At 37.3% G+C, this 27,081-nt stretch overlaps 1 protein-coding gene across 1 annotated transcript; it reads right to left on the reverse strand.

Annotated features, from left to right (window-relative positions):
• Window positions 1-567: 567 nt before the first annotated feature.
• On the reverse strand, window positions 568-6,297 carry LOC128984494 (uncharacterized). The gene has a single exon (XM_054403823.1). The coding sequence runs from the start codon at window positions 6,295-6,297 to the stop codon at window positions 568-570; it is 5,730 nt and encodes a 1,909-aa protein (XP_054259798.1).
• Between the last annotated feature and the right edge of the window lie 20,784 nt (window positions 6,298-27,081).

Consider the following 27,081-nt stretch of genomic DNA (forward strand, 5'->3'; position numbering starts at 1 on the left):
TACCATAGATAAATCATAGCTTAGTCTATGATAATAATGTGGGGTAGTGGATTAGCAGTAGTTTATGTATAAAAAATAGATATCTATGAACTAATGTTTGTTTCCCTGTCAGTTAGCCATAAACTGTATGGCATATCCAGTTCCGCCACGGGGAGGCCAGGAAACGTCGAAACCATATTTACAGTTATATAGATTAACAGTAATAGTATTTCAATTAAAAAGATGGTAGTAAATATTTATAAATATAGTAATGGAAATCAATTATGTAATGTTTGTTTCCCTGTCAGTTAGCCACAAACTGTATGGCATATCCAGTTCCGCCACGGGGAGGCCGGGAAACGTCGGAACCACAAACAGTAACACAAAACACACAAAAACACACGAAACACACAAAAACACAAGAAACACACAAAAACACACGAAACACACCAAACACACAATAACAAACTAAAGGTCGGGGACTTTTGTTAAGGCAGACCCCCTGTCGTACTGCCATGGATGTCAAATCACGACGGGGAGTTTTGTTGAAGCAGATCCCCTAGCCTACTGCTTAGGTCAAAGTAGGAATTAACGAAGGAGCTCGTCGTATACAATGTTCTTTGCATAGGCAACTCCTTCGTGGACCCTGTCAGGATGGACCAGAACAACGATGTCGTCAGGATGTCTGACTCTACTGAGAAGGACGTACAGTTGACCATGCGTGAAACAGTCACTGCGAAGATCGACTCCGACACGATCAATCGTCTGGCCCTGGCTTTTGTGGCCAGTCATGGAATAGGCCAACATGAGAGGAAACTGAAGACGGCGGACGCGAAGCGGAGACCCCTCGACAAACGGGAAAACGAATTGAATCCGGGGAATACAAATCGGATCGCGTTGTCCAGGAAGTCGCACTGTGATCAGACGAGGTCTAATAGCGGTCACGATCACTTTAGTGCCGTTAACGAGTCCGCTGTCAATGTTCAGGTTCCTCATGACGAGACACACGGAGCCAATCTTTAGTCGCAGGACATGGTCTGGCACGCCCTTGCCAGTAGCCTGGTTCAACAAGTGAACGTCTACATCCATACCATCGTCGTTCTCCTTGTCCACAGAATCAGCACTTCTCAACTCATGAACGAAGCCGTCCGTCAGGTTGAGAACAGTGTTGTTGATCTGCTGGACATTGGCGTTCATGGTTGAAAGAATAGCCCGGCCAGCGATTCTATCTGTATGGCTCAGGTCACAAACGGGGAATACAAAGTAAACTAAATCGTGTAGTGATGTCACATATCTAATACCGCTCAAAGGAATCAGACTTGAGCAGCCACGGCCTTCTTCAAAATCAACAGATCTAATTGTTCCATTGCCTACTTTAAGGAGAAACTCAGAGTACGCAGTGGAGCCAGAAGTTCTGTGAGGGGTGGACAGGGAAAAGATTTTGAAGCTTGACCACAGAGATGACGCACACAGTGATACACAAGCAATGTCTGCTGAAGTACGAGCTTTAGCTACAACTGGTGCGATCTGACGGAAATCTCCGCAGCAGAGGAAGATCTTGTTCCCAAATGGCTCAGGTGAATTCATAAGGTCACGCAGAGATCTGTCGATGATTTCAAAAATGTACCGGTGAGCCATCGGGGCCTCATCAAAAACTATGAGCTGGGCTGCTCTGATGTGTTCTGCACGCTGAGATCCGTTGGTCAAGTTCCAATACCCAGTGCCATCGCCGAGATCAAGTGGCAGCCTAAACATACTGTGTGCTGTCGTGCCACCAGGCAGACTACCAGCAGCAATGCCGGAGCTAGCGACAGCAATAGCAACCCTGTTAAGACTACGAACGTATGCGAGGATCACATGAATTAAGAAGGTCTTGCCGTAGCCGCCAGGTCCGTCGAGGAAGATAAGTTTTATGGACCGACTACCAACCTGGCCATGTAATATCGATCTTACATAATCAAACACCACTCTCTGGTCGTTGGAAAGCTTTGGTTCCCACTCATCTACTAGTGATCTCTGTTGATTCTCACCGTAGATGAGTAGTTCCCTACCCAATTCGGTCGTGTCGTCATCTACAATGGGCAGACCGTGGTCGGCCAAGCAGGACCCCTGACGGCGAAGACTTCGATCGATTTCAATCAGGCCCAGCTTGAAAGCAACGTCGTGATCAAGAGGATTCCGCTCCAAATGGTCCACACACAATGTATCCCGGAAAGCATCCCACAAGAGGGCCGCGGGAGCTCCCATGTTACAAAGTAGAACAAAGAAAGAGCGGAGCCTCGGGCCGACCATAAATCGAGCAGCTTCCTTCAGTGCCTGGTGGTACTCGTCCTCATCTTCAACCAAACCGAGGGTGCGTGCTACTTGTTGGAATGTAGTGCAACCATCACCACCTCGAGCGAGCAGATCGGCGTAACCACGGCTTGGTATGATCATGAGCAGCAGCCGAAGAAAATATTGCTCACTCCTGTTTGGTGAAACCCAGAAGAGTCGACAGATCTTTTGGCCACGTTTTCTGGAAGTTAAGAAGTGCTTACCGTCTGGATGTTCGTAAACCTCAGCACTACTTGGACGTTTGCTGTGAACAATGTATTGTTCAAAAAAACACTGGTACGTCAAATTGTCAAACATTGGGTCACGAGGCCTATTGAAATAAAAGATCAAGTCAGAGGTAGCTCCAGAAGTGGCGTGTGTCAAGTTGTTAGGTCGAAAACACGCATTCTGTTTTCCCTCTAGATGAACAGGGAGACATTCAACGGTGGGCTCAGACTTTGATATTGGAAAATCCAAGAGACGCCAGCATGCATCACTGGCTCCCACCATACGCTTAGTCACATAGTGCTCGACTTCATCGTCTTGTTTACTCAAAGGAGTAACTTTGACGTTCTGAAGCGAGCCACCCTTCATTAGATATTTAAATAGATACTTAATCACTCGTCGAGTGGAAGCTACCTCTAAGTTGATGTGTGCCTCATATTTTAGAAGCAATGCTGAGTTATACGGTACAACCCAGCCGTCATGCACAGGAATCGATCTGTTTCTTGAAGTTATACTCCCCTCATTACCATAATCACGCCGATATTTTACAAAACCCCTCTCGTCTACATGGGTTGATTCACAGGGAGGTTTGGGGAAGAATTTAGAGCAGCTACCTTTGTCGGTGTCCCAGCAAGGGAAGTCGGTTCTGTGATCTGTACCACAAGGCCCGTGAATCATGTGCCGCAGAACCAACGCCCTTAATCGACCTCCTGCCTCCTCCGGAGATGGAATATCAGCGCGAATGAGGGAGTCTATGTCAGCAGCCTGAACAGGGCCATCGCCTTCGATTTTAAACACGATGTGGGCATGTGGAAGACCCCGCATCTGCATCTCGATGACGTGGACTATGTAAACAGAACGACCGAACATAGCTCCGCTGCGTAGATCTCGGAGGAGTTCCAGAAGTTTGATGTAGAACACTCTGCAGGCGGTGCTGGGATCACTGCGACCGCTGCTTCGAGGGCAAGCCTTTTTGTTTTCCTCCCAAGTTGCACTGTAGGTAAATGTAAGGAAAAACGTAGGAAAGCCGAGGCGAGATACTAAAGCCATAGCATTTTCGTAACGAAATTTTATATACCTCGGCCCCCCTGTGAATGAACTTGGGAGGTAAACTTTACCAGCTTGTATTCCACCCTCCCCTTGAACAGTTTCATCATTGTTAATATCGTTCACCACTTGACGTCCGCCACGATTCACCGCCTCAACTTCATCCAACGGCCCTATCCTCATGGCATTTTCTGCCGACTTAGTCTGCGAGAACTTAATGAAATTAAGCCTTTCATCCTCGTATCTTGCATACATTTCCACCTGCCAAGCTTGGGACAGCCGGCCGAGATGTGAAAACCGGGGATCTGATAGTAAAAGACAACGTGAATAATCGTACTGAGACAATTTGTTATTAAAATTGTTCAGGCGTCCTATGTGCCAGCCCAAAGTGCCATGTGGATAGAGCAGAGGATATTGAAATGGTTCCATGAGAGGGCTGAACAAATTTATTGAAGTTGGTCTTCCAGATCCATTTTTCCATATAGTTAGCTTGCGAGGCTCGTAAACAGTTTCCTCGGTGCTTAGAACTGCGTGCACCTCAACGCCTGTTTGCCTGTCACCTAAAACAGGACCATGGGTAGATCGACTTGTTACTTGGAAATCCAAGTGAGCGTTGACAGCTGGTTCACTGCCCAAACGCCGATAATGAACAACGTATGGATTTACTTGTGATAGAAACTGAGTAATAGAGTCGATAACATTACCATCAAGCGATCTACCCAAGGCAATATTTCGACGTTCTTCGCCGTCATCGAGGTACAGACGAGACCGGTTTACAAACTGAATGTCTCCAGCTTTAGTTGTAAACTTTTGACCAGGGTCAGACAGACTGTAAACCTGGTGATACATTCTCCCTTCAATTTTGAAAAAAGAAAGACCACTTGGGTGCCTGTACCCACCGGATACTTCCAATGCACAAAACGCAAACAGGTCGTTGTAAGCACGAGCCCTATCGAGAAAACGGCGATCTGAGTAAAACGATTCTTGGAGAGGCTGTAGGTTAAGAACGTTGTTTGCCCCTTGACCACAACACCACTTCTTCCTACACTTTTCCTCTTCAAAAAGTCGAGCACCACAGTAAGTACACTTGAAAATACTATTATCCCACAGACTAACTTTTTTCAGATTAAAAGCAGGAATATTTCCCAACAGCTCCCCTTCCCAAGACCCCATTGGACCGTGATGAAAAATATGTCTAGCAAGTGCAGCTGGTAAATGACGAAGCTCAGAAAGCATAGGATTTTTTAGCCGAAAAATGCTAACTCTTTGCCGAGAGGCTTCTGGATTCTGTTGACTGTATCGTCCAACAGCCTCCCTATTAACCTCAGGATGTGTTTGGCTGTACCGCTGCACTGCCTCCCTGTGAACTTCAGGGTGTGTTTGACTGTACCGCTGTACAGCCTCCCTGTTAACTTCAGGGTGTGTTTGACTGTACCGCTGCACTGCCTCCCTGTGAACTTCAGGATGTGTTTGACTGTACCGCTGTACAGCCTCCCTGTTAACTTCAGGGTGTGTTTGACTGTACCGCTGTACAGCCTCCCTGTGAACGTCAGGGTGTGTTTGGCTGTACCGCTGCACAGCCTCCCTGTTAACTTCAGGGTGTGTTTGGCTGTACCGCTGCACAGCTTCCCTGTGGACTTCGGGGTGTGTTTGACTGTAACGTTTTGCAGTCTCCTTCCTTTTCTCGGGATTATTTTCCCGGTAACGCTGAGAATCGGATAGATTTTTCCCCTTATGAGTTTCGGTGTACTTTTTTTTAGCTGCTTGCACTTGTTCCTCTCTAGTGGTGGAAAGCATTTTGGGGCGACCACGTTTTAGTTTTTTTGGCCGTCCACCAACTTTAACGGTAGTATTGAGATCAGGAAGGGATTGTATTTTTCTTAAAGGTGATATTACCACAATTGGGTTGAGAGATGTCAGTTTTGGATCGGGACTGTGACATTGTGGAATGGGTCTACCTGCAGAATCGTTAAGGAAGTCTGGACTTGGACAGTGAGGAACGGGATCGTGTGTGCATTCATTGAGGAAATCAGGACTGGGACATTGCGAAAGGTGCAACACGCTTAGATTGGCTGAAAGCGGTCCATCGTCCAAACAAAACGAAATTTGTGTGATAGAAAACTGCCGTGCATTATAATCAAAAACTGTATTGCACAGTAACAATGACGCCAAAGAGTAGTAACTTTCACAGGTAAACAGTCTTGCCAAGTTGTTAGAGTCATTAAGAAAATCGTGTTGGCGCTCTTCATTCACAGCATGTGGATCGAATAAAAACAGGCGGTTCTCACTTCTCCAAAACCCGACCGTTACATTCAATCCAGTGAATAAAAACCCCAATTGATTGGACTTATTCAGCATTAGTACTTCCAACTCACAAGAAAGTTCAAAGATACTAACGTCCAAAAGATCGCGAGTAAGCGGGTACAATGCATCGTACACATACTTTATTTCTGCAATGGCAACTTGATGATCTGCCACAACAAACTGACTTGGAAGTTCGTCAGGAAACAAAAATCGATTACCACCAACACAATCCTCGCTGCGAAGAGATCTGTATAAAGCATCTCCGCTAATTAAAATTGTATCAATTGCAGAAGTTGAGAAATCTTTGCCAAGAAACTTCCAAGCCAGTGCGCAGGCAGAATTAGCTACACATTGAGCATTTCTGCTATAAGTGAATCGCTGACGATCACCCTGGTTAAACGAACCACTAACGACACAGCTGAATGCCATCGTAAATTATCACAATAATAAAACAAAATTAACCAAAACCTAGTTCAACAAACTACTTAGAACGTAACTGTTTGGATTAACTGACGAAAGATGAGCCAGAAAACATACCAAACACTAAAAATAACAACCAAAACCACGCAGTATTTCAATCTAGTTGACTATTTACTACTATTACCCTAACAAAAAACTAAAATTAAATTATTCACTGACTATGAAAGTAGCCAGCAAACGAATATTACCCTAACTAAAAACAAAAATTAAATGATTCACTGACTATAAAAGTAGCCAGTAAATGAATATTAACCTAACAAAGAAAAACTAAAAGATATTATAAACAAACCTAAAGTGGTTCGTAAACTAAAACCACTTAATACTAATGAAAATACCTAACAACTATAAAACTCACAGGCTAATAAACTAAACCAAAACCACAAATCACACCAATCAAAGATCACTGACAACTTAAAAGTTATAGTAGTCAGCAAAAATTGTGAACAACTATGCAGTTTTGAAATCAAAGGACGAAGAGCAGAATACAACGGTACGATACAGTGCCTGTCTGAACAGCGAATGAGCTCGGTGGCGGCGTCGCGGCGAAGAGAAAGCGTCCCCACTCCTCCTCCGTGGTGGGGGTATGACGTCGACGGCGTCTGCTTAGCAACAATGAATGAGTACGCAGCATAACAATTATAGTGAAATCCCAATGGAAAATTACCTAATACACTTAATTTGCACTAATACATTTGACCACTTTAATAAGTGAGGTGATTTAAACCGGGGCAATTAGGCCGTCTTAAAACAATAATTTCGGGGTAAATGCTTACTGATGTGGTTAAGTCATAAGCTATTTAAAACTTAGTGATTGTTTCGTCTGTTGTGTTCAACAGTTTTAAAATCGTGCCACATTTAATTGTTTCTACCGTAGTGTTTTTTATTGCTAAGAATGTTACATATAATGTTGAACGAAAACCTTAGTGGTCGATGCGGTGGCGGTTGTGTTCCAGCAGTATTAAAATTGTACAAAATGTAATTGTTTCTAGCGTTATCATTTGGTAAGAAATATACAGGGTGAATAAAAAGTCAAGACCCCCCCCCCTTCTAATATTTTTCCAAGTAAATATACAGAGATATCCTTTTGGTGGTCGAGGAATCTTAGCAGGAAGTTTCATTTTATCATTTTGAAATTTTTGAGTGTCCCCCCAAAAGGGGGGATTTGGGGGGCAACTCAAATATTTTAAATGTAAACCTCCTTCAAGTGACACCTCATTTTGAAGTGTTTACAAAAACTTAAAGAATGGTGAAAACTAGAGGTCACTATCTCTTCTCTATACAAAATGGTAGCCCGTCAAATGTTGTGGAAAATCAATGGTAAAATTTTTAATATTGGCTGCCATTTTGGATAGAGAAGAGATAGCGAGCTCTGGTTTTCACCATTCTTTAAGTTTTTGTAAACACTTCAAAATGATGTGTCACTTGAAGGGGGTTTACATTTAAAATTTTTGAGTGTCCCCCAAAAATGGGAAATTCGGGGGACAACTAAAAATGTTTCAATAGAAACCCCTATCAAGTGACACATCATTTTGAAGTGTTTACAAAAACTTAAAGAATGGTGAAAACCAGAGCTCGCTATCTCTTCTCTATCCAAAATGGCAGCCAAAATTAACAATTTTACCATTGATTTTCCACAACATTTGACGGGCTACCATTTTGAATAGAGAAGAGATAGCGACCTCTAGTTTTCACCATTCCTTAAGTTTTTGTGAACACTTCAAAATGACAAATGACAAAATGACACTGTATAATGTTGAACAATAGTATTTAGATCAGGAAGGTATTGCAATCGCCATTATTGCTATGCATTTAGTTAGGATGTATTATACATATAAACTATCTGAATATAAGCGTAAGGGGAAAAAATTAAACATATTATGGTGACATATTTCCGGATTCTATCGCTAAATCGGTCAAGCTACAAGTTTATCCCATGTCAATAGTAAGTTTAAAAAGAATTATAATCGCACTCGATTAAATACTGATTAAATTGTTTTACAATAACGCTTAAGCATTTAAATTACATGGTATGGTGTACAGTCTTTAAAACAGAATTTTCAGTCGATTTGAAAAGTAAGAGAAACGAGTAAATAAAAAATATAATAAACCTTTAAAACTCAATCTGTAAAATTGAATTATAGACTACTGCTAATTAGCCACCACCCTACAATGGCCAAATAAATAATAATGGGGCCTGGCAAGATAGGAATAAATCGCACAACAACGTACTTAATGAAATTTTATGAAGGTGCGATTTTCGGTAAACGCTTGAGAGTGTTTTGTAGGATTTTTTTGGCCATGAAAATTCTTTCAAATCTTGCTATCTCTTAGTTTGATAGTGTAACTTTTTTAGGTCTTCTAGGTGGTGTAGGTCCGAGATTTATAATCCTACAAAATTCAAGATGCTTTCCGAGGCCCTAGCCCATCTAGAAGTTTGTTTATTCTCCATAAGAGTTAACGTATTGGCTCAAAATGCATAAACGAACTATTTTTTTTTTTAATCACCATTTAAAAGTTTTTTTTTAGTAACAAATGTAAAATGCCACTTTTGGGACTTTTTTCAGTGTTGGGAGCATTAAAAGTACACACATATGTCCGAAAAGTAGTTTTAAAATTAAAAACACGTAAAAAAATCCGAGAAATTCTTAATATTTTGGAAGTAGGGCACTTTTTGGGGGTGAAAGGGTAAGATTTTCGAAAAACAAGTAACAGTATCGTGTAGAAAATATAACGCCTGACCATAAAAATTCTTTCAAATGTTTTCTAGTTCTTAGCGTTTTTAAGACATGGCTGTAAAAAAACACCTTATTTGAGGGAAAAAATTCGCCATTTTGAATTTGTTTAAAGGGGTTAAAATAGGAAAGTGTAACTTTTTGGAGTTTTCTGTGTGGTTAAGGACCGATACCTTTATTCGTAGCAAATTTAAATGCCTAGCTCTTCTAGAAGTATGAACAAATTAAAAATAGCTTAAAGTCTAGAAACAGTGTTACAGTACATGCAATTAAGTTTTTTTAAATATAGATTTTTTAGGCGGGGGGCATAAGATGAGAATGGCTCCTTTTTCACTTTAAAAATGATTTACGACCTTGAATAAGTTACGTAATGGTTACTAAGACCTCAATATGGTTGAAATCGCATTTTATTCTCCGCACGCTTATTCTCCATAAGATTAACATTGGTGGTATTTTTAATCAATGAAGGGGTGGTTAAATTAGGAAATGAGGAATTTAACAACATTTAAGGTTATTTGGACCGAATACCAACCCCCCTAACAAATTTCAAAGTTCTAGCTCTAATATGAGAGAGCAAGTGGGCTTTTCCTTAAATTCTAAAGACTAAACTATAAAAATGGGGTTTTTGAGGGGTTTGGAGGAAAGATACGTCAAAGGCGCAATGGAACAAAATGTACACTATAAAAATTTGTATAAAAAACATTAGTTTGATTTTATACAATCTTACGTTTGTGTAGTTTTAAATTGAAGGAAAACTTCAAAATCGGGATTTTCATAAAAACTAAAATCATCCCCTCCAATTTTGAGGCTTGAGAAGGGTGATTAAAATTCCAAAATCGGTTAAAAATAAACTTAAGACATATGTAAAAATAATTGTTAGGTCAAACATGCCATAAAGGTTTTTTAACCTACTCCAGGGCAGCCGAACCCCCCCAAAACAGGAGAAAAAGGCAAAATTTCAAGTTTAAGCGTAAATTTCGGGGTGAAGGAGTGAAGATGGAAAACAATTTTAAATTACAAGGTTGTAGATCGTCAAAAATAAAAAACCCAGGTACTCTCCGTTTCTTGTTTAGACCTACGGTCGAGCCGCATCTTACGTTTGAATAAAAAAACATGAGGAAAAAATACCAAATTTTGATGTTTAGAGTGAAATATAAGGGTGAAGGGGTGGAGATGGAAAAAATCATAAAATTACAAAATTGTAGCTTGTTTAATTCTAAATACAGTAAGTGTTCTCCGTTTTTTGATTAGACCAACGGTTAAACCACAACAAACGTTATAAAAAAACGCCTTTTTCGTACTAAAAAAAATCCGCCATTTTGAATTTTTTGGGGGGGTTAAAATGGGAAAGTCTAACTTCTTGAAGTTTTCTGGGTGGTTTAGGACCAAGACCTATAATCGTACCAAATTTCAGGTCCCTAGCTCTTCTAGAAGTATGTTAGAATTTGTATACCTAATCAGTCAGTGAGTCAGTGAGTCAGAGTACTCTGCTAGTTCTATAATAAATCTACAGTAAATCTATTAAATACATATATAAATAATATATACATAGTAAAATAATAACAACCAGAGTACCCTGAAATTCATTTTTATTAAACTGATACGTACGTATATCGGCACTAAATATATTAAATATAATAAGACATAATTAAGAGCCTTGCCTCTATGAGGCTCCTCTACCAGTGACAAAGGAAAAAAAACAAAACATGATAGAGCTGTTGCCCTACATACCACCAATTTATCATGCATATTACCAGTGTTTAATACCAGTGATAGTGTCGAGGACATTGGTCCTCTAGAACAAGTGAACTACAATGGCATATAACATATTAAAAATAATTGAGGACATTTCTATGAAATACTTTGAGGACAATTTTTAGAAACACATTTGCATTTACTACGTACTTGAAACTTAAATTGTGTTACTACAAAAAAATCTTTGTAACAATATTGACTTTTATTGCTTATTTAACTCAATTACTCTGGTATGGCAATATGGTGTAAGTCATATTTTTTAATCTATTTTTTTTTTAATTCACAAGCACAAACATTTGAAAGTAAAAGTGAACTAAGCCACCTTTCAGGTAAAGTGGTGTAAGTCTGACTTAGACCATTGTTGTGAACATATACTTTAATGAGAATGAATATCAAAATGCACAAATTATTTAAGGCAAAGTGGTGTAAGTTTTTTAAACACTAATGAATTTTAAATAAACAATTATTTTTGTACATTCTTAATTTAGAGAGGTACTTACGTATGGTCTGTACCGTGTGTCAAAAAAATTCCTCCAAAATCCAAACTACTTTGACGTGCGACAATTTTGTCAAAAAAACCGTTAATGTCAAAACTATGATTTTTGACTTACACAACTTTGACGTTGACCGGCCCAAATAAAAATAAAAAAACTATTAAAATTAAATAAAACAATTACAAATAGCAAAACATTAAATGAAGTGATCAAATGTCAAAGTTTTGACTTGTTTGTGACTGTTGAAAGCTTCTCGTGGTTTGTCTTAAGGACTTTGGTGTGAGTTGAGGCAATAGCTCCATCAACATGCCAATAGGACATCAGCATCCGTGTTCGGTTATGCTATGCTTGTTGATAAGTTGTGGATGGTCTCAATCAGTTAGTTGCTTGTCACACAGTTATGAGTGTGGTTGTTCTTTGATTGTCTTTGCACGTTTACATGTAAATGTGTTAACTGAATAAAACACATTTACAAGATTTAATTTAAAATTAGGATTTGCTAGCAAATGTTTTAAATGAGCTCAAATTCAATATTCAAATTTTTAATTTATTTATTGGCAACCTGAGTTATAGTAAAAAGTGTGTTTTGGTACTGGGGTAGGCTATTATATCAACATGAATTTATATTTTTATATATCAATTAATAGGCATATTTCTTTAAACCCCTTTTTTTAGCTTGTATGTATCGCAGGGAAAATCTACGCATACGGTTGGAAAGATATTGTCATGTAGATGTGCAGAATCCCTATAGAAATTAAAATAGGCTCAAAAATAAGTACAACAAATTAATTTAAAATTTTGAAAAATTAACATTGATCTTATGGGTTGCCATGTTGGTGACGAAATAACAACGAAATAAAAACCGAAAATCAAAACAAAAATGGAAGAAACTCCAATCACATGTTTTATTTACAGTGTGGGGTGAAAATAGAGAAGTCTATACAGTACATTACATATTATGTTTGGTCGAGTTTTGACCACTGGACGACCTCTAGTTAAAAAAAGAAGTCCCTTAAAAACTAGATCGACATGAAATGGAAGAATATGATGCAATAGTAGTTTACGCAACGATTGCGTTAAGTTAGTCTTTACGACACGAGTAGAAAATTTAAGTCACGAGCCTTGGCGAGTGCCTTAAAAACTTCTGCGAGGGTCGTAAAGACTATTAACGCGAGTTGCGAACACTACTTTACCTACGACCGTTTTTTTTTTATTACTAACAATCTGGTTTTTATTTTAATTACTAACAATCACTACTCATAACTTCTTAAAGAGGTTATGTTTTCGTTTATTGTCATTGCCACTGAAAGTGATGCTACGACTTAAAATTCAAGTCTCTAAAAAAGGACACTTGCAATAAATGCGACGCCTATGCAGCAACTTCAACTAGTGTTGTTGGCGAAAAAAAATTTGAAGTAGAAACGTTGCATAATAAACATTTAGACCTCGCAGAAAGAGCTCGCGAGGAGTTACGGAAATGCATGCTGAAAGCAAAACAGGATGACTCATATGAATTTGTCTCCTTTGACCTCGAAAAAACACTCCCCTTGCCAAGAATTCCAACAAATCTAATTTTCTACAGAAGTCAATTGTGGATTTATAATGCTGGTGTTCTCTCAGGCAAAAAGAAACAAGGATATTTTTATGTGTGGGTAGAGAATCAAGCGGGCCGAGGAGCCCAAGAAATTGGGTCCTGCCTGATGAAACATATTTCAAACAATATCGACAAAAATGTCAAAACATTACAACTATTTTGTGATTCTTGTGGGGGGGGGGGGCAAAACCGTAACATCAAGATATTACTAATGCTTAAAGCGTCCTTAGAAGCCCATAGTTCTTTAAAAACAATTAGCATTAAGTACTTAGTACCAGGTCACACGTTTTTGCCCAATGACACCGACTTCAGTGATGTCGAATGTGCACTTAAACATGTACAAAGACTTTACTTACCCTCAGATTACTTTTCACTAATGAAGACATGTAGGTCAAAAACCCCATTTATAGTTACGCCTATGTCTCAAGAGGATTTTTCGGCACAGAAAAATTTGAAAAATGATTGTAAATCGAAAGAAAGGTATGGATGACAGCAAAATAAACTGGCTAACTTTTAGGGAAATTAAGATTGAAAAAAACAAGAACCTCTAAAGTTTTATGTAAGAGAAGACTTTGATGGCCCCTATACAGCAGTTGACCTGGAGAGAAAATCAGTAAAAGGAAGACAAAAAAGTGAATTTAGTCTTAAGGGTTCCCTGGTGAATATGTGGACAAATGGAAAAGCCATAGCCGCACCAAAATTAAAAGATTTAAAATCTGTTATGCACCTTATTCCCAGTGATGCAAAACGATTCTACACAAGTCTGACAGGAAGCACAGAAGTGGAAGATGACTTAGAAGGGTTTTGTGTACCTTTAGATTTTGAAGTAGAGGACGAAGACTGATGTGTTGCGTGTTAAAGGTCTGCTTTAAGCAATATATTTCAAGTTTTATTAGTGCAAGAAATAACAAATGTTATCTTTATACGTATAAAAAGAAGTACAATAATTTTATTAAAATTCAATGTTATTTATTGCTATGTAGACCTTATAAAAAATTGATTTTTGGACCGTTGGCTAATGTGTATGTGCATATTTGCCTTTGTAGTAAGTAGCAAGCCCATTGTGATAAAATTGTTTTAAACTAATATATCTTAATTTAACAAATGTTATCTTTATAAAAGAATAACAATAATTTAATTAAATGACAATGTTATTGTTATGAAGGCTTTAAAACAGATTGATTTTTAAACAGTTGACTAATGTGTAGTTTAACCTTTGCAGTAAGCAAGCCTAATTGTTTTAACTAATATTTCTTAGTTTAAATAATAAATGTTATCTTTAAATAAGAAGAACAATAATTTAATTCAAACATAAAGTTGTTGTTATGTAGGCCTTACAACAGAATGGTTATTGATCCGTTGGCAAATGTGTTATGTGCATAGTTTGTTTATTTAACTTTTGTAGTTGTAAGTACCAAGCCTATTGTGATGCTTAGTTTTATATGTGAAACTAATTTAAAAATGGCAGAATTGCATTTAATAAATATTATGTAATAAATTATTTATTTTTTTATCGTAATTGTTTCTTTAATTTGAACATTTAAAAGATACTGTTTTTAAGAATACATTAACCAAAATTATAAACACAGCAAGAACTTTTTATATTATTGACCAATTTGTTGAATTTCTATTTGTTTTGGGAAAAATTGCAAAAATATTTTTATTGTGCCAGCCATAGTCAGTAACAAGGCTATAAGATCGCGCAACAATCATGACAATCATCACACTCATCCTTCATTCATATTCAGGTTAAAATACCCACTAAGTGAGGTCCCTGTCTTAAAATAGTGATATAGCTGACGTAACCCGCTTCGCTGGGTATTTAAATTAAATAAGAAATTACAGCTTTCGATTTACATTAGCAGACAAAATTCAAAAAGTATAGTAAAAATAATAAATTGTTTATCAGCTGTTGGAAATTAAACACCTTTATGTATGTTCGACTCTTCCCTTTTCTTTATATTTGGGTCCTTTGGAAAAACTAGTTCGAAAAACGAATATGTTACCTCCAATTTTCTCATTGAGACCTTTCATCTAAGTATAAGGTTGATGAATGTCAGACTTATGGTTTTCTCAAAAGTTAATGATAATCGAGGCTTCATAGATAGAAGATAGAGAATGTGTCTTAAAGAACAACTGGCTTTAAAACAAAATGTGTTAAAAGAATTTCAGAGAAAGGAATCAACCCTCTAGACCTTTTCTGCTAATTTATTCCTAGGAATTTTTTAAAAAGCTGAACGGAACCAACCCACAAAAACATAGAATAACAAATTAATTACAATAACTAAATGTATACCCTTTACACATAAAAAAAAACTAGAAAAATAGTAATTCATCAAAACAATTCCTGTATCTCTTGGTTAAAACAGTGATTTATAGTAATCAATCAAATTTATAGGCTTCTAGCTCAAAATTGACCCAGTGTGGGTTGGTTCCTTTCTGCTAAAAGCGGTCCAATTCATCCAGCTCTTCCCTGTACGGGAGCACAGTTTCATACACTGCGACATAAATTTTGGCATAGGCTATTCAAGTCAAGCCTGAAGAAGACCGAAGCGATACATGTACCACAACCTTACCTAGACAAGATTTTGACCTGCAGGCAAAATCCTTCCCCATTCGTGTTGGTGAATGACACGTCCATTATGTACGATAGGACATCTACTCTAGCACCATACTTTTAGAAAGTTCCTAAGAGTAAGGGCAATACTTTTGGAATTCAAAAATATTCAATAACCAAATACAAACCCTGCGGGACATTCAATGGGAATGGTTTCAAAATCTTATGAAATAGTCTATGAACCATTCAAATACATGTTAGGAGCTGTTAGTGAACTGACCATTGCAAAATCTTCACAAATCCCCCTAAAAGTAGCAAAGATGAAAGATGTGCAAGAGCTTTATCTCAATCTGCTAACTGAAGAGCGTCAATTCTACGAAGACTTCTTTGCAAATGAACAACGACCAGACACCAACCAGGTTGCAGGGAACAATGAGGCTGCAGAGAATAATGAGGCAGAGGAGGAGGTTGCAGAGAAACCATAAACATTGGTAAAACCTTTTATACTCATTATCTCAAAACTTGGTTACGAACTATAGGCCCTTGTTGCAGCTTCCTCCTCTGTTACAATCGTAACAGAATGGATGTGATTTTTAAATTGTGGCATATCTATGGGAAAGAAAATGTATAACAAGTTTAAGAAAAGAATTGAAGGGATCGGCATAAAAAAGTGCCAAGCATCATTTTTGGCCAAACCGAGCTGGTAGTGCTTACTTACTTACTTTCCGTGTCCGGAAAAAAGACTTCGCTTTTCCAAAAATTAGCTACCGATATGGCTTTGTCATTCGCCTGTAAAAGATCATCTAATGTGCAAGACTGGTCTAGGCGTGGGCAGGTCAGCAGATGGCCAGGATCCTGAACAGCACCACACGCGCACAAGATGTTTTCTTCGTCTGGTAAGAGACCCCATTTCTGCACATTTGTCTTGCATTTTGGTACCTCGACCCTAATTCGATTTAGGGTCTTCCACACCGTGTAATGAAGGCCTCCACCAGGACCCAGTTCCTCCCTGGCTGGTATGGGAGGGTTAGTCAACGTGGCCTCCCACCTTGCCACCCGATTGCTTGAAAGTGATCCATCCAGGACTCGTGTCCGTGATGAAAAGCTCTTTCTGGACCGAAGCCGTCGCTCTGCAGGTTGATGGCCGTATATTGGGTGACAATGGTTCCTCATTGGTAGGACTCAGTATGTACAGGTGTCGGATGGTAAATCAAAGACTTCAAGGGTCTACCAAGGTGTCCCGCAGGGATCAATCCTTGGTCCAGTTTTGTTCCTGATTTATGTCAATGACATCCACTCCTCAATGAACAGTGGGAAGATCATACAGTATGCAGATGACACGACTCTCTATTTTGAATCAAATTCCCAAGAAACCCTTGAAATTGAAAGCTTCATCAACTTGAACGCCTGCATTCAAAAGTTCCAATCCGAAAATTTAAGCACGAACAAATCAAAAACATGTTACATTCATTTTGCACTTCGTCACCGTGACGATGAGTCTACACCCACAGTAATGGTAGATGACACCTCTCTAGAGGAGGTTGATTCTATCAAGTTCTTAGGGATGCACCTGGATAAGGCGCTGAACTGGCAAGATCACATTGATAGCCTCTGCTCCAAAATCACAAAAGGTATTTTTGCCTTAAGGAATCTCAAACAGACCTGCACAAAACAAGTTCTAATCATGGCCTATTATGGCCTTGTTCACCCCCACCTTACCTATGGAATTAGGTTATGGGGTGGTTGTTCCAATCGAGATTTTGAAAGGGTGTTTATACTCCAGAAAAGAGCCATCAGACTAATTGCAAATTTAAGTCAACATGAAAGAGAGACGTGTAGGCTTGCTTTCAGGGAGCTTGGAATCTTGACCCTACCTTCCCTTTACATTTTGGAGACTGTGGTTTATTGCCGTTTCCAACACTTACCAATTCAAGGCAATGCTATCCACAGCTATGGAACTAGAGCAAGGGACGATTTTCGCACTGTCCAACACCGCACAGCTGCGTTTGCGAAACTCCCTTCCCAAGTAGGTGTCGGGTTCCTTAACGCTCTTCCTGAGAGACTAAAAAGCCTGGAGAGTTCTCATTTGTTCAAAACAAGACTGAAGAGAGAGTTGACGAATCTTGTGTTCTACGGGGTGGATGAGTTCACTAAATACCGTTGGAGTTGAATTGATCACCAAATTTTCTTCCCCAGGGGTTTAGTTAGATTTTAGTCAATGTTTATTAAAATAATTACTGTTATTTCTTTTAATAGGAGTTTATTTATTGTTATTAATTAATAGTTTATTCATTTACTGTTTTTACAAAGTATATATATACAGATTTTATAAATAAACACCTACCCAATATCCGACCTTAGTTTATACAGCTATATGTTATATTTTATCTTATTTGTTGCATTTTTTGTATTGACTGACGTTTGCTATACAATGTACAATTGTCAAAAAGCAATAAAGAGATTATTATTATTATTATTATTATTATTAATGGTCTGTCTCTTGCCTTGTCCTTTCTGCGTCGGTAGTGCTATCTATGAGTCAACTTGACAAACTACAAGCAGCACTGATCAGATTCGAAAGATCAACACTAGAATGCTCTGTATGTGCATTGCATTTTATTATTTCCTCAATTCCTCCAGCTCCACAAAAGATAAACGAGGAAGACCAGCATGCTGATGCCAATGCTTCACCAAGATCTCCACTTCTGACTCCGCAGAAAAGCCCAAGGAAAAGGAATCGTAAATCGCATATGAAAGAAGTTGATATGAGAAAGAAAATGCGAAACGAAGGACAAGCACACAGGACAAAATTAGGGAAGAATATGCCCGGTAGAACTTTAGGTGAGATGTGCAAATGTCCCCTAAAATGTTAAGAGAAAGTCACTGAGGCTAAAAAACTTGTTCTCTTTAATGCATTTTAGGATATGTGTAATTTCAATACGCTAACCGCGTTAGATATCCTGCAGCTTTTCCTGCGAATGAAGATCTACGGAAAAATGGACTATAGCTGTGAAAAGAAAAGACTGGAAGCCCACGAAGTACAGCAAGCTTTGTTCTGTTCACTTTCGAAAAGAAGATTTCGATCGAACATCCCTCTCATGTGTGAGGCTTCGGGAAGGAACAATTCCCTCAATCTTCCCAGCAATTTCAGAGGTAAAATTACATCGTTCGTTAAAGCGGAAACAAGACGAGCCAGAGCCATTACATTCGCAACCACAACTCAGTAACGTCAAAGTCGAATCACCGAAAAAAAATAAAGATAGAATGATTAAAAACTAAATCTTATCTGTTCAAGCAAAAGAAAAAAGTAAAATCTTTGCAGCAAAGTAATAGAAGGCTAAAAAGAGAGTTTGTTCTTTACAAGATATCATAAAGTCTCTCAAAGAAAAGTGGAAAAAAAGAAGTAGGAAAAACTGAGAGAAATTAAAGCAACAAATTAAACACCTTGAAGAAAAAAAATTAAGAACTAGACAGAAAATTAAATAAATATAGGAAAAGAGCGCAGCGAACTAAAACAAAAGCGGCAAATGATCTTACTACCAGAAAAAAGTTGAAGCACTTTTAAAGGGACAAAAACCGTCCAACGAGTTGAGGAGAAAGTTACTTTTTGCTGAGGTTATGGAATCGCAGGTAAAAAAAAAACTTTTACTTGGGAAAAAAAAAGAATACAGTACAAATTTTCAAAGCTGTTAGTGGGAAAGTTGTTAAGAAATATAGGTTTTCTCAAAAAAATTGCTAAAAACACTTCTAACAGATTGGTGAACAGTAGTCAAACTGCGACGTGATATGTCAGAATTTTTACAAGAGGATGAAAACAGCAGGCAATGTCCAGGAAAAAGATACGATCACTAGATCCAAAGTAAAAAAAACTGAAAAGAGAGTTGAGTGATTCATTAAAAAACTTACACATAAAGTTCATATCTTATAAACAGAGGTTATATATTGTCCCCCCCATGAGCTAGGTTGGCTAACTTGGGAAAAAAACATGCCCTGGATTTCACTCTAAAACATTCTTCTTCAATCTGGCCTTCTTGGTGAGTTTTGTGGTTGAAATAGGTTCTACAAAAAACCCTTACACTTAGCTTTGGAAAACGGTTTTGCAGAGGTTTAGAGATCTGTTGATTTTATGAAGAAGAATCCACTCCTACATCAAAGAGTTGATTCTAAAGGTAAGTTTATGTTCCTTTCTACTTTTTCCATTGTTTGTGGGTTCATCTTAACCAGACTAGGTTAGGTTACAAAGTCATTTACATTTACCCCTAAAAGTTTTACCATGGGGGAAATGTAAACACACTTTTCGGGGTAAATGTAAATGCTATAAAATTTAAATTAAATGAATTTAGCCCAATTTTTATACGTAAATCAATTATTATATTAAAGCACAATATGTAACTGAACAAATTATTTATGATTTTCTGCATTTATGACTTTATTTAAAGGGAACTACATCCAATAAAATTAATGTAACTTAGGCCTAGCCCACATTGATTGACAATTTAAGAATTTCCAATTAACCTTGGGCTGTTGAAACATTGATCTTGAAGCCTATAGCATACATTCTATGCTGTAGGCCTTTAGGGCGCATTTTATACTTTTCAAATCGGTTTTCTCCAAACATTTCTTTGTTTACAGATGCCGAGAACATATGTGAAAAAAGCCAGAGCCGTCCTATGATGATATAGTAAGAGCTGTCAGAGATTTTGAAAATAAAAATTGCACATTTTCTGAAGACCAAGATCGTTACGGTGTCCCTAGAAGTGTCATATTTCATCGCATCAAAGGTAGGAAAGTTTCAATTGATAAAACTGGACGTGGGCGAAACCCAGCACTGACACTTAAAGATGAATTGGATTTAGTTAACTGTCTTAAAGCGAGAGCTCGAATGGGCTATCCTTGTAATATGGAGGATGTAATGAAGATTTTTACAGAATTTGTTGCAGCAAACAACCTCAAGACTCCATTCAAAAACGGAATTCCTGGCAAGGACTGGCATTACGGTTTCCTCCAACGACACCCTTCACTTTCAATGAAGAAGCCAGAGTTGCTGCAAAGTAATAGAATGAAAGCTAGGAAGACAAATGTTGTTTATGATTTCTATGCAGAGTTAAATAAACTAACTCTGCATAAAAATCATAAACGACATTTGTCACTCCAGTCACATTAGCTTTTGAACACTAAAAGCTGCCAAGGATAACAACATTGAACTATATAAATTCCCCAGCCATTTTGACTGATCGAATTCAGCCCCTAGACAAATGTGTGTTTGGGCCAATAAAGACATGCTGGGAAAAAAGCTTATACATTTTGGAAAGCAGCAAGTCCAAAAGCAAGAAAACCTTCGATTGACAAATTCTCAATTTTCAAAACTATTGGGAGGGGTGTGGACAGAGGATATGAAAGTGGACAATATCATAAAAGGATTCAAATCAACAGGGGTTTACCTAGTTGATTGTACTCAGTTTCCGGAAACGGCTGAATTGAACCGATTCAATCAGAAGAAGTCATCGATATAGCAAAATCCAATCTGAGTAAAGATCAGCAGTATCTCTTAGACATTGTAAGAGCAGTCGACACGGGAATTTGTACTCCAGATTTGGCTGTTAATGATCCTGGACCCATCAGCCACTCTCGTTGGCTTACATGTGCTAACCGGGTTTTAAAATTGTATGTCTCCCAAACTAGTCCAACAATTGAGTAACAGGCTCTTGCAAATTACACAGTGAAGACATATGCACATGTGTGGTTTGATATCAAGAAATACTGGACTGTGAAAGATGGACCAAAGCATATTTTGAAGGTAGTGAAAACAACCAGACATCTGACGAACAATATTAAGAAAATCATTGATCCAGTAGTTCAAAGGAACGCATTCTTCTGCCACCCTGAAAATATGATGTTGGCTATGATAATGGAAAACAGCCCAAGCATTAGAGAACTTGGATAAAGAAGAATCCTAAAATCCAGAAATGAGCCATCAGCAGAAGGATACTTCAGCGACTTCATCGTACCTTCAATAAATTTGAGTGCAAACGACTACACCAAACTTATTGATTGGTCAACCTGTAAGTTAACACCGCCTCCAATACTGTCTAAGATGCCAACTGAACATATTGCTTTTTTACTGAAAGACAAAGCCCTACCAGAGTTTAACTACCTCAAATTCCCATGTCACACCCAGGCAGTAGAGAGGTGTGTAAAACTGGTTACAGAAAAAGTGTGCGGGCATGAAAATCGAGATGGATATATTAGAAATACTTTAAAATCAAGGCAGCTGATGCCCGCATTTAATTTCAAGTCACAATTCAAAGGGGCTTCTATGTAAATAAACTTTTCTCTATAACATATTGAAATCAAACTACTTAGAAAAAATTCCTTTGATTTTGGGGAAGTTGGGATATCGTTCCAAAGTGGACAACATGCATTGTATAGTGTAATATGATGTTTTTGGCTAATACATTTGTTTGAATATCACTTGTTAGTGCCTTAATACAAACTTTAATGTGAAACACTCATCAGATATAGAAAATGCCATTTTTAGTAAGTCGTACATTGCACAAACAATAACTTACTTGAGCTGTACTTTCGGCCTTTTGCGCGAATACAGTCTAAGAATAACAGGTCTGAAAGTATGATTTACGTGTTTGGTAAACTATTTAGAATGATTTCCACACTATTAAAAATTTTAATAAAAAATTTTATGGTTTTGGCATATGTTTAAAAATCATGAAAAATCGGGGTTTTACGAAAAATCCTGCAATTTTAGGCCTTTTGCGCGATTTCAGTTCAATGGGAATTGGTCTAATTTTTATTTATATGCATTAAGGCCAGTCTTTAAAGCACTTTTTTGACTATAAAAAAAATTAAAAAAAAAGTTTTTTTACGTGTTTTTGAAAATTACTGGTTTTCCATTTTTGGTAACTTTAAGCCTACTGCACGATTTCAAATTTAAAAAAATATATTATTTTTCTTTTTATTATGACGTCTATGCACAAGTTTTCCTCGCTATTAGAATTTGATAAAAAAAAATTAAAAATTCGAGCCACCCTACTATACATACGTCCAGTTACAACCTTAATAATAAGTAAATAATTAATTACCTGGGCTTATAGAAGTACACTTTTAACCACGGTATGGATAATATGTGGATAATGTGGATAATATGGTAATATAAAATTGTGATTTCTGGTCTAGGCCGCCAGAAGTAGGCTACTAATTTCTAATTATATTATCTACATTGTTTATTTAAGGCATGTCTTCCCTTATTATTATTATTCTGTTTTCATTTAAATCAGCTGAATGCGATGTTTACTTAAATTACTTATGTTTAGGCCTACATTTTAGCCATCTTATTTTATTGTTCAATAAGTTAGTCTTTTTGCAGTTTTTACGTTTTTACACATTGAAATAGATGATTGATAATTCTGTTAATTTTAGTCTTTTAAAGGGTTTTTACATTTGAGTCTTGCATTAAAATAGCCCTACATTTTTCGTAGGCCTATGTTTTATCTTTGGCTATCAATAGAACTAGACATTCCATCCCCATGTTAAATTTGTAGCCAGCTTTTTCATCAAAATCTTCTGTATCTAATGGTCAATGGTTTTATTAAGGCCAGTATTAAAATGCCGTCACTAATTCGTCCCAATAATGGTAGAAGACCTACATTCCAGTTACATTAGAATCATATCCTCCATCAAGAATACTTGGTATTAACAATCATAAATTATTTCCAGCAAAGAAAGCTGAGTTTAACCGATTGCAAGGGTTGAAATGAAGACCAATGTTTATGTTGCACAGTTAAATTTAAATGTCAAATTTCCCCTCCTGATGTTATACTTTAATACTCGTTTTTTTAAATATTTATTGTTTTTGAACAATTGAAAATTCGGTTTTGTCATCAAAAGAATATAAAAGTTTATCTTTAAAAGAAAATAAAACTAAAGAACCTGAAGAACTGTCTGACCCTCTTTCACCACCAGCCACGTGTTCTGTTCTACACTTATTGGATGATGACGGCCTTATGAACAATGGTAATTTATTTTTAGTTAGTTATAAACAACAGTTTCTAATATGGACAAACTGATAATATTTCCATTCTAACTAGTTTCCTTTTAAACAATTTTAACTGTAAGCCTATCTCTTATTTCAGAAACTATAACATTGTCTCTACCAGTGATCACTGAAGCAGAATTTGGAAACCTCATTGGTTATGAGGATGCAATAAATATTATTTACACTCAGAATGAAAATGTTGAGGCAATAGCACAAAATGACACAAAAGAAATATAAATGAAATTAATAATGAAATTGACACTGCGTTATATAACTTAGATGATGCCGATGATGGACATCCTGATGATTTAGACTACCTTCTTTCCAACACGTCAAAGACTTCATCTGTTCATGAAAAAGTAAGTTTGGTTAAGGCCTAATGTAAGCAAACATTTTACTAAGTATCACTTTTTAAGTTATTCTTACTCTGGACAGTACAAATAGTATAGAACTTTTATTATACTGGTTTACATTTTTCATGCGTAATTCTTCTCTCCTGATAATGTCTGCTTGTTGTTACCTACTTTTGAAATTTACTTTTCAAACGTTTCCTATGATGTTATTTTTATCTAATTTTGATTGCCCTTGTTTTAGGAGCAAGCAGCTGAAAATGTTGGCTGTAGCACAAAACGAAACAGAAAACATTAATGAATTTAATAATGATATTGGCACTGCATTTTATAACTTGGATAATGCTGATGATGAACAACCTGATGATCCAGACTACCTTCCTTCCATCACGTCTGAGACTTCATCTGTTCATAAAGAAGTAAGTTTGGTTAAGGCCTAACGTAAGCAAAAAATATATTGAGTATCTAAGTTATTTTTTACTCTATACTCTGTACTGAAAATCACCACAACCCGACTCGTGCGATTCCTGGGACTTGACCGTTAAGGTGGCGGAATTTCCTGCGTTTCCATACAAGCTTCGCCGGCAGTAATTTCACATCGAAAACTAAATCCTACAATAATGCTACATCTATTGAAATACTACATCTATTACAGTCCTCGGCTTTTTATTTCTGAGTTCAGGTTTATGTAACGCTGCAACGTCATTCTTACTGTCTCCTGCGTGTGGGTGTCACAGTATGCACGTAATTCCCATTCAAAAACTACATCAATCATGCGGAAATCAACTGCGTCATACTCATCGTCTTGATTACCTCTTCTTCATATCGTGCTTCAACCTCAATGCAGGCCTCGACTAAAGACGTATCACCTTTCAGTATCATTGATGATATTATCTTCAGCCTCCGCCCAAATACAAGCCTCGATCAACTGCTCGTTATCAATGTTGCTTCCAAAGGACATCGTGTTGCTTACTGGAGTGTAGGACGAGAAATGACGCTAAATTGAGATAACCCCCCTCTCAACCCCTCCCTTCCAAATGACAAATCCCAGCCCTACATGAAAGCATCATATATGCTTTCATTAGTTTTTTAGTGCGGATGTGCTAATCACCACCCCACTTTCACCCCTTTTTTTCGCAATCAATTAGTGCAGTGCAATATCGACATTTTGGATAAACTTTACTATCTAAAAATGTAAGTTTCACTAAATGGTCAGGGCGAATATAAAGTCAAGACCCCCCCCCCCCTCTAATTTTGTTCTAAGATGTAAACCCCCTTCAAGTGACACCTCATTTTGAAGTGTTTACAAAAACGTAAAGAATTATGTAAACCAGAGTTTGCTATCTTTTTTCTATCCAAAATGGTAGCCCGTCAAATGTCATTGAAGTCTACACTTACATTAGTTTCCAAGGTAAAGTCACTTTCTCTGAAACAACTACGTTATTTTTCTGTATTCTTAATCAGTTAGGAATGCAAAGGACAAAGATTCCGATGAAGATTGTAAAGCATACTGATAAGATGTTTGTTTCCAATGAGTGACCTTAGTACTGCAGACTTTCCCAGAAGTACCCCTAGTGGAAGTATCACTAAGCAATCATTAAAAAAATAAGTGATATCATTAGACATCATTTAATAACAACATCTAACCAAACAAACCTAGTGATGTAACTAGATTTGTCTTTAATGATATCACTAAACATCAGTATAGTCATTAGAAACAACTAGGATTAAATTGTTAATCATTAGGTTTCTACTGACGTCACTATAATCATCAAGCCAGTTACTAGAAGTCATTAGAGAATTTAATGATATAAACTTAAAATCACTACAATTGTTAGTTAAATGTGAAAGATTCAAAACTGACTTTTGGGCATAGCCAAGCAAACTCAATATGATGTAATACAATAATTTATTTCCTTATATTTAAATTTGAATGTATATTAGTGTTACAAGGTACATTGATCTGAGCTTAAAAACTCCTTTTGATGCTTTGTCAAAGAAAGTAGAAAAATTGGGAATGTTAGCTAAGTTATATGAGGTGAACTTTAAATAAAACTTTATTGAATTATAATATTTTTGGAATCCTAACCTGTTTAGTAGTTTTATTTATTTATTCACGGTACAACCATTTTTAAAGGGTTGACATGATGACATTATAATACAATATTGAAAGTTTGAGATCCAAGATGAACGAAAAGTGATAAATGAACCCAAGTGAAATACTACGCCGATTTTAAAATCTGCATTTTGATGCAAAATTGTTAGGCGAGGGGATTGTCGGCTGGGAATCTGTAACGTACCTGTCCGCGCACACGGTCGACTAAAAAATCGGCCAGTTGCCGATCTTCCATTGTACAGTATTTCAATAACTATAAGATCTTTACAACCATTAAGACATGCTTAATCAAACTTTTGTAAGTTTTGTTAACGAGTTTACCCCTATTCAATCAAAGCTGGATTACCATATATTATTAACAGGTATTTTATAGAAAAAATTTTCCAAAAATCCGTTGTCCAACTAATAGTAACAGTTTATCAAAACTTTCAACATAAATTCTATAGCAATTGAAGAAATGTTTACTGTCATCACGTAAACAAGTGTGCAGTTTATAAAACAGCACATTTTCAAGTCTCTAACTTGCTATCCGATGAACCCAATATTTACAAAAACTTCTTTTTTTCTTTTATCTAATTATAAGAGCACAAACATAGGTTAATTCAACAAAGTCCATTTTAGGATATCTTAACAATGCATTCAAAAAAATTCATTTCTCGACTAAAAATCGCCACGTGTGCGCCTAAACATAAAAATCAACAGTGTGCGCTTAGCCAACAATTAAGAGTGTTTAATTGTAAAACTACAATTGACTTCACTGTCCGGCCGCCCGAACGTGCGGATGTCCACAACCTATCTCCCCCTCCCAGACAGATTCAACCCCAAAAAATGTCCCGGAAGACCTAACAATGCCAAACCTGGACGCCCAAAAGTTTTGGAAACTACACGGGAAGAGCAAGTGCAGGCGGCTAAAAAGAAGTATAGGGAGACGCACACTGATCAAATCAGGGATAACAAAAAACAATACTCCAAAGACCACCCTGAGGTAAATGGAGCAGCTGTTGGGCGTTATAGCCAAACGCACCCTGAGGTCAACAGGGCAGCTGTTGAGCGTTACAGCCAAACGCACCCTGAGGTCAACAGGG

This window comes from Macrosteles quadrilineatus, unplaced genomic scaffold (assembly GCF_028750875.1).
Source record: "Macrosteles quadrilineatus isolate MER2022 unplaced genomic scaffold, UCM_ALF_1.0 Scaffold_2__2_contigs__length_208266976, whole genome shotgun sequence".
Taxonomy (NCBI): Eukaryota; Metazoa; Arthropoda; class Insecta; order Hemiptera; family Cicadellidae; genus Macrosteles; species Macrosteles quadrilineatus.